The 13929-nt window shown below is 45.1% G+C and overlaps 1 protein-coding gene across 1 annotated transcript in view; it reads left to right on the forward strand.

The window, feature by feature from the left end:
- Positions 1-13929, forward strand: part of Slc38a1 (solute carrier family 38 member 1) — a 72810-nt gene that overhangs the window by 46402 nt on the left and 12479 nt on the right. Inside the window, exons 5-11 of the mRNA XM_050131285.1 lie at positions 5580-5653; positions 7877-7969; positions 8215-8296; positions 9814-9896; positions 11727-11785; positions 11901-12011; positions 13435-13514. Of these exons, the coding sequence (XP_049987242.1) occupies positions 5580-5653; positions 7877-7969; positions 8215-8296; positions 9814-9896; positions 11727-11785; positions 11901-12011; positions 13435-13514 (582 nt within the window). The remainder of the gene's footprint in view (positions 1-5579; positions 5654-7876; positions 7970-8214; positions 8297-9813; positions 9897-11726; positions 11786-11900; positions 12012-13434; positions 13515-13929) is intronic.

Consider the following 13929-nt stretch of genomic DNA (forward strand, 5'->3'; position numbering starts at 1 on the left):
GGGAGGAGGAAAGCATGAGGGAGCGGGATGCTCAAGAAGTGAACGGTCAGTGAGGGAGAAAAGGGAAGGAGATATCTTGATTAAAGGATATCTTTATCTGGTGAGGGGCATGGCACTGAGGAAATTCCTAGGAGTCCACAAGGATGACCCTAGCTAGGACTCTAGGCAGCAGTGGAGAGGGTACCTAGACTGGCCTTCCCCTGTAATCAGAATGATGACTACTTTAATTGTCATCATGGAACCTTCAACAAGCAACTGATGGAAGCAGATGCAGAGATCTACAGCAAAGCACTGGGCTGACCTGTGGGAGACCAGCCCAGAAGAGGGAGGAGCGATGATATGAGTGAGGAAGACTCATGATGGTGATATCCACGATCAGCTGACCTAGACTGTTGGGAGGTCACTGACTCTGAACCGATGGGGGTGGGCACGACACGGACCACACGACTTGGGCAGTCTCTGGGGTCAGTGGCAGTGGTACCGGGACCTGTCCCTGGTGCTTGAGCTGGTGTCTGGGGGCGCATTCTCTTTGGAGGGATGCCTTACTAGGCCTGAATGTAGGGAGGAGGGTCTTGGTTGTGCCTTGGAGTGAGGTGTAGGGCTTTGTTGGCTCCCCATGGGAAACTTTGCTCATTTTGATGAGTGGGGAGTGGGGGTGGAGTGGAAATAGGAGCAAGGATAGCTATGTAAAATGAAAAAAGATTATATTTTAAAAAATCTTAGGGGAGGGGAGGGAGATGGGAGGATGGGAGGAGGTGGAAATTTTTAATAAAATAAAATCTTAGTTAAAAAAAAAACACTATCCCAGTAATTCAGAATATTGTGGAGGGCAGGCTTATCCCCTGGGACTAAATGTGGGGGAGATTCTTTTTGTGCTTTGTGAGGTCTCAAGCCTTATCCTAGGGTAAATGATTAAACAGCTCATTTACATGCAGTCGCTGAGGGAGAAAGCTCCAGCATTGTCCTTTAGTCACCAGACTAACCACTGAGATAAGTGTGAACAGCCAGGTCGCAGGAGCGGCTTGGATAGATAGGTGTGTCTCCGTTTTACCGAGATACTGATGTAGTCTCGCATAATTTCCAGGCAAGATCCTTCTTTTGAGTTCATGGATTCTTAGCTCATTTGCATGCTGGTGTTGAGTATGAATAGGTGAAGGAAACCGTCATCGCCTGACTTGTAATCTAGGGATAAAGACACAGAGCAAAGCGGTAAGACAGGAAGAGGATTCTGGGCGCCAGGTGGAAAGGGGAGGCGGCCGCAGATGGTTGCCTTTGGGCATGCTTGCGAGTAGGAATAGAGAGTCCTTCCTGCTGGGCAGCTGTGAAGCATGAGGCAGTAGGTGCCAGGCCTGTCTGAGCTGAAGGCTTGGACTTGAATAGCTGCCTTATGGGTGACTAGTTCAGGTCATCTTCCACAGGTGTAGTCCGTGAGACTCACAGTCTCCCACCAGTGGTTTGGGAGAAGGCACACAGAAGACCGGAAGCTGATGAGATGACCAGTATATAGTGAAAAGGATTAGCAATTGAAAAAGATGTCATGTGACCTGAGAGATCAAACGTAGTATATGTACAGGTGATGTTTTGCGCTTTGATAGACAAAATAGAGCTAGGTAAGCTTAGCAGAATCTCAAAAAAAACCAAACCAACCAAGCAAATAACAGCAACGGAACAGAAGAAGTTGGTCCGATTTCTGGAAAAATGAATCTCAAAATGAGCTGTTTCTTCTTTTAGTGTATCATGTTCAACTCAGAAAATTAAAAAATTCCATCATGGTTTGCACCGTTTAGACAAAAAAGTGGTGTTGTGCCTTTGTGTTTGTCTCAGCAAGTAGCCCTTGAGGTTGGCTTGAGGTGGAGACAGCCCAGATACTTACAGGATGGACAGATGAAAGGGTCGGAGTTGGTTAAGTCAGAGCACGGCAGTTCCCAGGGCTGCTCAGCAGAAAAGCCTCTGGGTAGATTGAGAAAGGCCCCGACGCCAATTGACATCCGAATGTAGAAGAAAGTGCAGCTGTGTCAGCGCAGCCTCATTTCTAACACACAGAACTTCTAGAAATAGAATGGGTTGCCTAGTGCATCCCCCATCAGGAGGCCTTGCGGATTCAGACGTCTGCCTGTTGGCACAGAGCAGAGAGGTCTCCTTTCTGGGGTGAAATGCCAGGCAGTCTTGGAAGACTGTGCTCTGCTCCAGGAGTCCAGAATTCTGTTTCCTAGCAGCCTTCTCGTCAGGAGAAACAAATATCCTACTCTATTCCTGGAACACAGCTCGGGAAAAGAAGTTCTTTATTTGGGGGGGGGGGGGTCTTTATTTCTGTCTCATAGTAGTGCAGGCTAGCCTTGAACATGCTAAGGAGCCGAGGCTAGCCTTAAATTCGTGATCACCTGCTACCACGTCTCAAACGCTCGGATTCCAGGCTCGTGCCACCACATCTGGCTGTTTCCTACACCTCATCTTTTGGAGTGTTACGAACACAACAGTTCTTCAGACTTCTAACCACGCCCTTCACCGTGGCAGCTCTCTCTCCACCCCTCCCACCTGTCCCCACACAGTTACTTGTTCTAGTTCCTTTCTTGGCAAAGGGGACACAAGGTTGGAGGAGCAGCACCTCTACAGTGCAGTTACTACCCGCAGCTAGCTTTTCCCAAGTGGTTGGGGGCTGGAGTGATCTCTGGGCGACTTGTGTCTTATGTGTTTGACTATTTAGACAAATAGGGTCATTATCTGCGGGAAACCCAAGTGTTCAGATCACACACACGTGTCTCTGTTTTGTTCCTCATGGCTCACTCTGTCAGGTGTCAACGGTGTTTGGGTCCTAAAGCATCTCTAACTTGAATTTCTAAAACTACTCTAGGTATGTCAGATGACATAATAGACGACAATTAGACGACATGTTTCTTCTTCCTAAGATCTAAGCCAAAAAGTGCAGCTTGCTAAATTACCTGCTAGACTTTATATATTTTACATATATAGTTTGCTTTTTAGTGATGTGTTAGAAAAGATATTTTAAAAATACTTTGTGTATGGGTGTTTTGCCTGCATGTGTATCTGTGTACCATATGCGTACAATGCCTTGTGGAGGCCAGAAGAGAGCCTCAGATCCCCTGCGACTGGAACTACAGATGACTATGAGCTACCATGTGGCCACTGGGAATTGAATCCTGGTCCTCCTGGGAGAGCAGCCAGCTCTCTTAATCTCTAAGACATCTCTCAGCCTCGGGTTTTGTATTATGTCGGTTTTCTGTTATAGGCAAGTTCTGGTTGGGTGTGGCAGCTCACACCTGAAATCTCAGCACTCAGGAGGCCTAGGCAGGAGGCTCATGAGTTTGAGTAGGTTGGATTATGTGGAAAGAGTGTCCTAGGGGAGGAGAGTGGAAGAAGAAGGGATGCATTGTGGGAAGGATGATGAAGAGAATCTCCTGCTGTGTTCAGGTGTGGGAAAGACGGGGACAGTTTATTAAGATCATTCATGATCTGCCAGAGGTGGTGGCACACCTTTAATCCCAGCACTCTGGAGGCAGAGGCAAGCAGATCTCTGTGAGTTCAAGGACGGCCTGTCTACAAAACAGGTTGCAGGATAGCCAAGACTACAACAAAGAAACCCTGTCTCAAAAAAAAAAAAAAAAAAACAAAAACAAAAACAAAACAAAACAAAATTTTTTCCCTGATTAATACTTGTTCTTGAACAAGGAACAGGAGCAACAAGAGCTTTTGAAGAGGTTCTTCAACTCTTCCATTGACATGAGGCCACTGAGTGTCATCTACAGAGAAACGGGGCTCACAGAATGTGGAAAGGAACTGTGTGCAAGAGCTGTGTGGTCCCAGGGGCTCTTTATTGGATGAAAGAGTATGCAGATGTGATCCTAGAATGCCTGAGACAGTCTGCAGATGTTGATAACCAGCCCTTCGGCTGGATGCATCCTCTCCTTACAAGATTATACTCTTCATCCACCATTCTTGGGTCTATGGTTGATAATGCCTCCTCTACACTCCTTGTTAGTCAAAGCATAAGGCAAATCCTAAATTGGCCCTTTTCCTGTCCACCCGAGAGGAAGTCAGCATTACGCCGTGCCTTGGGGCTATCACATGTGCCTGTAGAAGTTGCCCCCTTGATATTCAGTGAAACACAAAGTTTGTTACTTCAGCGTGTATTTTGTTTGGGAGACTTGTTTGGATCTCCTTTTCTAAATCCAGTTAAGTCCTAACCCATTGAAAACTCCTGGGTGGGTAATAAATGCTCTTGGTATTTCCCTGCCCCTCAGTCGGAATAGGCAATAGGGGACTTCCTGTCCTCTTCCCCCTCTTCATTCACAGATCTCTGCCAGATACATACAAATCAGAATTCAGTTTCTCTACAATCATGAAGACCTCTGTTCCCCTCTGTCAGCAGGGCGGTTTAGTTTTTTCCAGTGTTCGGCTTTTCTCTTCTTTCTCCTGGGGTGTGTTTTGCTTCTGTGGAACTTAGCCTTCTTGTTTCCGGATCGGTTTCTGGAGTCCCATCTGTTCTGGAGACCATGAACTCCTTATTCGTCTCTCCAAGGCAGCACAGTGTGTTTGCAGGGGAAACAAACGCCGTGGAATCAGAGAGAGCAACCTTTCTGTCCACGGGAAGGGGGGAGAGAGAGGCCCGAAGAAGTGGCCGCTGCCCCAGGGCTGCAGGCCCACAGGTGTGCATTTGGGAGCCTGAGGTCACAGAGAGGCAAGTGCCTCTCAATGGTGAAAATAACTGCTTTTAATTCTGCTAAGGCTAAAGTGGAGCCAATATATGCAAAGCATTGTCCTCGTATGGAGGGAGTAAGTGGTTTTGTGTGAGGACAAATTGTATTTTTTTTTCCTCTCTCTCTCTTTTTTTAATAAACAAGCTTTATTTTCAGTTATCATGTCTGTTTTACCCAAGTACTTTAGAAATAATGTGTGTGCCCTCCCTTATCACTTTAAACACTCGTTTTCTTGAGAAAGAGTCTGCCCATGAGCCAGCTGTGCCGAAACAAAACCACGAATTTGTTCTCATGTTGTACTTGATTGCGAAAGTGCCCCACGTTTTAGAGAGGCTTGCGTTTGTCGAAGAGGAACCAGGTGCAAAGTAAAAAAATGAGATGAATTGTACCAAGTACAGATATTGAGCAATAGCTGCCAAGTGGTCACATCGGATGGCGTCTTTGGGTTATATACATGGGAAATCAGACGTAGAGGAAGTCAAGAAAGCCTGCTAAAGTCGCATGGTCGCTCTCTCAGGCCACTGACGTCTTTCCCTGACACTCCATCAAACCACTTTCCCACCCGGATGTAACCCGAGAGTGTTCATGCCATAGGCTACAAGGGCTCGCTTTCATATCCCGATCTTACAGCCATCACCTGAGTGCCCCCATGTAGCTGCGCGGGTTTTGAATTACTTCACAGGTGGGGACTGGTGCATTGACTCAGACTCTGGTGAGCCTTTCATCTGATAGAATTTTCATGGAGATTTTCAGCAGGCAGCTAACTTGATGCAAACTAGTCATGTTAACTAACTGGCAGGAGACCTTTGAGCTTCCAAAATGTGTTTTCTAGATAATACAATTGTATTGTTTTCTTTGCTACAGGATACTTCTGACTTCGGTGACTTTGCTGTCTATATACTCGATAAACCTACTGTTGATTTGTTCCAAGGAAACGGGTAAGCTGAGATGTACAATTTTGTTGAAGGCAGGATGCTGATGGGCAATGTGTATTGTGTCGTTTAAAGTGAGCTCTCAGTTGTCCCTGTTTTTCTAGTTTGGGATCACTTCATTTGAAAGGCTTCAGCGTATCCTTAGGTCTTTGTAAACCTCGAACAAAGATCCTATGCTTTTATGTCATAGCTTCCAAGGTCTTAAGTAAACAGGCCTTTTGTGCTCTTTTGTGCATATTCCAAGGAGAAAATGTTACTCCAAAGGCATTGTGGGAGTGAGCATGCTACCCAGGACTTGAAGTCCTCTGGCCAGTGTAACACCTGAAATGTTTATTTTCTATTGCTGGGACACCGGATCATGTTTGCAATACTTTGACTTTTACATTAGCTGAAGCCACCTTGGCCAGCTGTTGTATACAGATGACTGGAATGTTTTGTAATAAATTCAGGGTCCGCCCATTATCTAGTTTAAACATCAGTCTTACATGAGGTTGAACAAAGGTTTAACTATAGCCTGACCCAAATTGCTTCTTGTGAAATTATGAACTTTTGAAATTGTGAACTGCCAACAAGAAGGATAAACTTCTTTTTCCTCCTTCCTTCCTTCCTCCCTCCCTCCCTCCCCCCCCCCCCCCCCCCCCCCCCCCCCCCCCCCCCCCCCCCTCTCTCCCTCCCTCCCTTCCTTCCTTCCTTCCTTCCTTCCTTCCTTCCTTCCTTGCTTCCTCTTCCTTCTTTCCTTCCTTTCTGTAAATTGGTTCAGGAATTTACTATTTATTAAAATGAACTGGTTGATCACTTGAGAATTTTGCTACAGCCAAAATTCTCTTCAGGCAGATTTGTCTGCACTTTCATTGGGCAGTTGCTTGTCTTTGAACTGTATTTCCATGTGATAAAAACTTATGTAGTGACTATTAGACATTGTTACATTTAAAACAGGAGGGATTGATGGGACATTATGCAGATACTTCTCATAAGTTTTGAAAAAGCGTTTGACAGCTTCACGCGTTTATATAGTGAATTTTAGTAGTTTTGCCCCCATCTCCACGCCTTCCAACTAGAACTTTTCCATCAAGTCTCCCCCACTTCCTTTTGTATGTGGTCCACTGAATTTAGCAGTTTCAAGCACTGGTGGGAGATTGGTTACTGGATCAAGGGCAACTATTGCTGGCTACGCCACTCAAAAAAATGACCCCTCCTCCAGCCACTGTCAGTAGTTCCTCAGGGAAGGGTGGAGCCTCATGGCCCTCCCTGGTCTGCGATGAAATTTTTGTGGGCCCAATCAGGTGCAGGCTTTGTGCAGACAACCACAGCTGCAGTGAGCTCCATAGTGCAGCAGTTGTGCCGAGTCTAGTAGACAGCATCTTGCTGCATCCCTCCCCTTTCTCTGGCTCTTGCGTCCTTCCCTCTACCCCTCCCCATCCTCTGGCTCTTACATCCTCCCTGCACCCCTCCCCATCCTCTGGCTCTTACATCCTCCCTGCACCCCTCCCCATCCTCTGGTTCTTACATCCTCCCTGCACCCCTCCCCATCCTCTGGCTCTTACATCCTCCCTGCACCCATCCCCATCCTCTGGCTCTGCATCCTCCCTCCACCCCTCCCCATCCTCTGGTTCTTACATCCTCCACAGCCCTTCTTCCATGATGTTCCCTGAGCCTCTGAGGAGGTAATGAGTTTTCCTATTTAAGGCCAAGCACTCCATCATCACTTACCTTTAGCACTGTGGCCCATTACAGCTTCTGCATTTGCTGCCCCCACAGCAAGAAGCCATTATTCTAAAAGGGTGAAGCGAGGCTGGAGTCAAAGTATAGGTGGGCTTCCTACTTCAAGGAGGAGACAATTCTCTGTTAGCCTAATCAGTTCAACACATTGATTCAGAAGAAATCTTTTTTTTTGTTTCAAGCATGAGGGTCTTGAAAAATCAAATCTTGATTTCAATATTACATACCAGATCCATGGAGTCAGTGTTTGGGACCCTCACCCAGTGTGACCTAATCTTTCCTTGTAATATTCCGGAAGCCAGCTTGACAAAGGAGAAACCATGCTGGTGTCTGACATTAGACAGGTCAAGGTGGTTCCAAATGACAGTGCCTTAGCCCTTCTAGTGCCGAGGTTTGAGTTTGGGAAAGGCTCAAGGAGCTTGAAGAGTAACACGCAGCATAAGGAGATGTTCGATCACGGCTCTCAGAGTCCCATGGTTTCTTATACTCCCAAATTCAACTTTTTAATAGGCTGCATGGTTTATGAAAAGCTTGGAGAACAAGTCTTTGGCACCACGGGGAAGCTGGTGATTTTTGGAGCCACCTCTCTACAGAACACTGGTGGTAAGAGCCTATTTCTCTGACATGACTTGGCCGTGCATGGCTATCATTGGCTTTTCTAATGCTGGGGGTTGGGTGTCCACATGCAGTTTAACAAACGTGGGCAGTGCGGCAGAGGCAGTGGCGGGACACTGCGGCAAGAGCTGATGTTGTCTGCGCTTACTGAGGAAAGCCTCAGAGCGGTTGCCAACTGTACCTTGTAATAAGAGCCATGGTATTGTGTTTCTAAACTTGCTCTTCTTCCACAGCGATGCTGAGCTATCTCTTCATAGTCAAAAACGAACTTCCTTCGGCCATAAAATTCCTCATGGGAAAGGAGGAGGAATTTTCGTAAGCTTTCGACCTTTTCTTGCTTCTGGTGTGTGATGTAACTGAACTGATTGCTCCAGTGGTTCTCAACCTGGGGCTCGCGACCCCTTGGGAGGGTCAAATGACCCTTTCACAGGGGTCGCATATGAGATATCCTGTGTATCCAATGTTTAAATAAATACACATACATACATAAATAATATGCTGGGTGGTGTTGGTGATGCACGCCTTTAATTCCAGCACTTAGGAGGCAGAGGAAGGTAGATCTCTGTGTTTTCAAGACCAGCTTGGTCTACAGAACAAATTCCAGGACAGTCAGGTCTACAGAGAGAAACCCTGTCTCAAAAATAAGACAAAAAAAATAATAATAATAAATTGTATGGTTGGGTCACCACAACATGAGAAACTGTATTAAAGGGTCGAAGCATTAGGAAGGTTGAGAACCACTGGCTTAAATGAAGGATGATCAAATTTTGTTTTATGAAAATTCTAGAAATAAAATGTTTCTAAGCCTGTTTTCTTCTGGGGGGGTGGAGTAGGGTGGGGAGGCAATATAAGTGGAAGAATCAGAGACCACTTAACTGTAGATTCATCTGTCACCCTGAAAATGGTAGAGAGCCTGGATTCTGTCTATGTGCTGTGAACAAGAATACATAGGAATATTTTAAACACAGAAGTAGAACATAGAAGAAAGAGGAAGGAAGGAAGGAAGGAAGGAAGGAAGGAAGGAAGGAAGGAAGGAAGGAGAGGGAGGAGAGAGAGGAAGGAAGGAAGGAAGGAAGGAAGGAAGGAAGGAAGGAAGGAAGAAAGAAAGAAAGAAAGAAAGAAAGAAAGAAAGAAAGAAAGAAAGAAAGAAAGAAAACTGGATCTACCTTCTTTCTTAAAGAAAGTCAATGACATTTGGGGAACAAAATTTCCATGAACTGACATCATTAAAAATGTAATTTACCCCAGGGAGCGCTGCCAGCAACATTTGGTGCAACGTTATGTTTGACCTCTCCTATAAGAGCCCTTGTCAGCCTCGTCTCTGCTTTTCCTTCAAGGGAAGGGAAAGAAGCTGTAACTCCCATGTTCTCTTCAAGGTCAAGTGCGAAGGATCCAGGAGGGGGAAATGCCTACCTGTAGGTTCTCCATCCTTCCTGATACCATCCAAACAAAACAAAAGGGACATTCTCTTTAAATTATTGATAGGACAAGTTGTAACCTGACAGAATGCCACATATGAGACTTGCTTTGAAGCCACATAAATTATTTAATTCATTGGAACACCAAATCTAGCCAATGGGAGTGGGGGAAAGAAACTGCCCCTTCCATAGGTCACATGGGGACGAGGCAGTAGTAAAGGAGTGGCGGGGTTAAAGTATTTGACCAATAATCCTCAAAAAGAAAATAGTAAAAGGTAATGATAAGAATAAATATATTTTATATATACAGATGAATGAAAATGCATTGTAATACATTGTGAAATTTTACATTTGAGGAAAGCAATGTCACTTTCTAACTGGAGACTGTAACCTAGCCTCTTGCATGTCTTTCAGAGCCTGGTACGTAGACGGCCGTGTCCTGGTTGTGATGGTCACCTTCGGCATAATCCTCCCGCTGTGTCTCTTGAAGAACCTGGGTGAGCAGAGACCTGGCCCTTAGCTCAGACTCTCTGGTTCCAGTCAGAAACAGAAAACTAACACCTTTGCCTGCCTTCATTATGGCAAAAGAAATCATAAATTGCAGCTGTTAACGAGACCTGGTGTTAATGTGAGATTAAAAACATGGGGTGACCTTATGACAAGCCCCTCCACTGAGCCAGAGCTGGAGGAGGGTGCTTCTGGGACTGCAATAGATTCTTACTGATTTATAGTCTGCCTAAGAGCTGGAGGAGGATGTTCTGGGACTGCAGTAGATTCTTACTGACTTCAGTAGCAAAAGTTATAGTCTGCCTAAGAAAAGCCCAGAAAATGGAATTCTCCTATAGCACTCTGGTTTGTTTTCTTTTGTTGTTTTTGTTGTTATTTCGTGGTGTTGGGGATCAGACGCAGGGCTTTGTGCAGGCTACCCGAGTACTCTGCTACTGAGTTACACCCTTACCCTATATCCCGAGAATTCAGAAACAGGGTCTCCCTAAGTCTTAAACTCAAAATCACCCCACCTTAGTTCGTTTGTGGTGTTTAATATTCTGACCACTCATACTCAGAGATTTCAAATCTAATAGCAAGACAGCAGAGAAGTCTCACGAATCACCCTTCAGTTTAGAATGTAGCCAGTCTCTGAGTTCACCCAGCACAGGAAAAAAGAGAGAGATTCAAAGTTTAAAAAAAAAAAAAAAACGGTAGGCGATCTCCAAGTCAGCCATTAGGTTTCAGCATTTGCTTTATGCTTGTATTTGGAGACTAGTGTGCCTGGAGTTATGGGAACTTTATACAGTGAATAATGAGGCCAGATTGCCATCTCTCCAAAGGCTCCAAAATGCATTTTTAAAATGTGGGCTAATTCAAGGCGAAAGTTTGGATTGGAGTTCTCTCAAAAATAAGGATCGCAGGAGGTTTTGAATTTTTGTTTGTTTGTTTGTTTTGGTTTAGCTAATCTGTCAGAGCTGAAGAGCATCTATGAAGCTTACAAGTAGATTTTTTTTAACTACTTATTTTTCTGCTCTCTGGGTTTCGGTAGGCTTTCTGTCCTGCCAGTTAGTATAGAGAATGGTCCTTCCCTGGGGGATAAAGATACTGTAGCTCCTGATTTGCCATTGTGAACGTTGTGGTGACCACCTTTCGCTGGCATTCCAAGCGGAGTAGGGCCGCAAAGCCTCTATTTTCAGTGGTTCCCAACCTGTGGGTCATGACCCCTTTGAGTGGGGCCAAAGGGCCCTTTCACGGGGGTCACCTAAGACCATCGGAAAACACAGATATTTTTACTTTGCGATTCATAACAGTAGCAAAACTACAGTTATGAAGTGGCATTGAAAATACAGTCGGGGGTCCCCACAGCGTGAGGAAGGTTGAGAACTACCGCTCTGTTCATGGAAGCTCACATCCGGTTGTGTTGGCCTCTCACAGAGAGAGAAGTTGATCAAACACGTTCAGGATTCCCACGTCGGTGCCTAGGAAAGAACTCAGGAGAGGATCAAGGATTAAGGCTTAGCACTACAGTGTACCAACACAGGGCCAAAGCCGGGAGGCACCTTTTTCCTAGATTCTAGCTCTGTGTCCTGGAATGTGCCAGGGATGCCTGGAATCAAAATATCAAATATGATGCTTTTATTCAAAGCCCTGCTATTATATTTTGCCAAATAAAATAGCATTATGAAATGACACATCTTGTTTTCATCTGGGCATGTGGGCATATTGGGAAGTCCCAAATTATGCTTGAAGTAATATGTTCAAGTAATTGATATTTTAATAATAATAAATATTAATAATTGTATTAATAAAATACTAATATATATTTTTCTTTTAAAAAGGGTATCTTGGCTACACTAGTGGATTTTCCTTGAGCTGCATGGTTTTTTTCCTAATAGTGGTAAGTCCTGATAGAAGCGATTGCTGTGGTTTTGGTGTTCAAAGCTCTGTGATGGTTATTCATGATTTGGCTTTAATATAATCTCGGTTGATTCTCATGTGTTTCTCAATGCCAGGTTATCTACAAGAAATTTCAGATTCAATGCATGAGTGTAGAGCAAAACTCAACAATCAGTGCCAATGTAACTGACATGTGTACGCCAAAATACGTTACCTTCAACTCTAAGGTAAGTTTGGTTAAAAATAAGTATGAGCTTTTTTATTAAGGGCAATATTCCTTGTGTGTGTGTTGTAATCACCTGTTGGGATGTATTCATTTTTAAAAGAAAACTCAGCATTGTTCCTCTGTATTTTATAGTCCTTTCGTGAGCGCGCGTGCGTGCATGCACGTGCACAAACACACACACACACACACACATACACACACATATTTTCACAGCGCACCCTTAGGACTAGTTTCACATTCTTGTGACATCTCTCTGGATAGTTGTCTCCACATTTCTCTTCCCGTGTGGCGTGCTGGTTGGCGCTTCGGTTAGTCAAGCTCTCAGCTCACTGCTGCCATGTAGAGGTGGTGGAGGGATCATTACAAATGGGCACTTGAAGACCTCTGTACTATTGGGGTTTGGTTGGCAGCCTGGAAGACAGTAGCCTCTGCAGTTAGTCACACAGGGGGTCCTCCAACTGCTGTGTGAAAACAAGGGTACTATTTTTGCATCGCAGGATTCCTGTTGGAAGATGCTTGGTACAGTTAGTGCATAAGATATGTTACTTTCCCTTTCTCTTGGGTTTTATTTTATTTTAGGGTTTTTTTGGGGTTTTTTGTTTTTGTATAAGAAACTTGGTTTGAGTCGGGCATGGTAGCTCATACCTTTAATACCAGCACTTGGAAGGCAGAGGCAGGAGGATCTCTCTGAGTTCAAGGCCAGCCTAGTCTACAAAGTGAGTTCCAGGACAGCCAGGGTGCTTACACAGAGAAATCCTGTCTCAAAAAAACAAAAGGAAGGAAGGGAGACGACGCTGGGGTTTGAGTGTTTAAAAAAAAAGTCACCTCCAAAAAAATTAATGGATCTCTTTCTTTATTGACTCTAAAAATATAGCCAAAGTAGTAAGCTGTGGAACTGAATTTTTTCTAGATACCATCTTTTCTGTTTATTTTGAGTTTTAAGACAGTGTCTCACTACTTAGCCCTGGCTGTCCTGGAACTTGTTTTGCAGACCAGGCTGTCTTGAACTCAGAGATCTGCCTGCCTCAGGTTCCTGAGTGCAGGGACTAAAGGTGTGTGTCACTGTACTCGACTTAGATACCATCTTTTTAATTATGCAATGGGCAGATCACCTCAGCTATGAAGGGTGCCAGAGACTAGCAGCGCCCTGCCCCTTGCTGTCACTCGCAGTGGAGACCTACGTGCCTGGCTAGTGCAGCATAAACGTAGCAAAGGTGTGCTGGGATATTTGACGCTCACCTTGGGAGCCAGGTCTGAAGCCCCTCTGTCAGAAGTGCCCTGTGGTTCTGCTAGATGAGCCTTCTCGGAAAGGCTGCTTCTATCTGGAGACAAACCCTCCTAATAACCTCGTAATCCCAGGGTCCTGGGAGCAGGCTGATAGTGACAGCTCAGAAATATGACAGCTTTCTTTTTCTTTCATATAGACCGTGTACGCTTTACCAACCATCGCGTTTGCGTTTGTCTGCCACCCGTCCGTCCTGCCAATCTACAGCGAGCTCAAAGAGTAAGATCCCTTACATGTTTGTGCCTCATTCTTTATTACCTGCCTCCTGCTAATGGGCAAGCTTTGAGTGAGAATAAACAAAGACAAACTCTTCATCTGGCTTCAATGCTCCTGCCGTTCTTGAGCAAGCTCTTATGTGAAGGAAGCGCTAAAGTCTGCAATATTTTTGGCTATAAATGAGAAAGTGACAAGCCATGTGACCTTAATTAATTAGTTATTTGTGTGTGTGCCTATATGTGTGCCACGCTTGCTGTCACTGTCCCTGCCTTATTCTATTGAGAAAGAATATAATTAATATGGCAGCCAGCAAGCCAGTACCACCTTGCAACACATCCCCACCCTCCATCCCCACCCTCCATCCCTCACCCTCCATCCCCACCCTCCATCCCCACCCTCCATCCCCACCCTCCATCCC

This window comes from Alexandromys fortis, unplaced genomic scaffold (assembly GCF_014885135.2).
Source record: "Alexandromys fortis isolate MF-2015 unplaced genomic scaffold, M_Fortis_MF-2015_v1.1 scaffold_28, whole genome shotgun sequence".
NCBI lineage: Eukaryota > Metazoa > Chordata > Mammalia > Rodentia > Cricetidae > Alexandromys > Alexandromys fortis.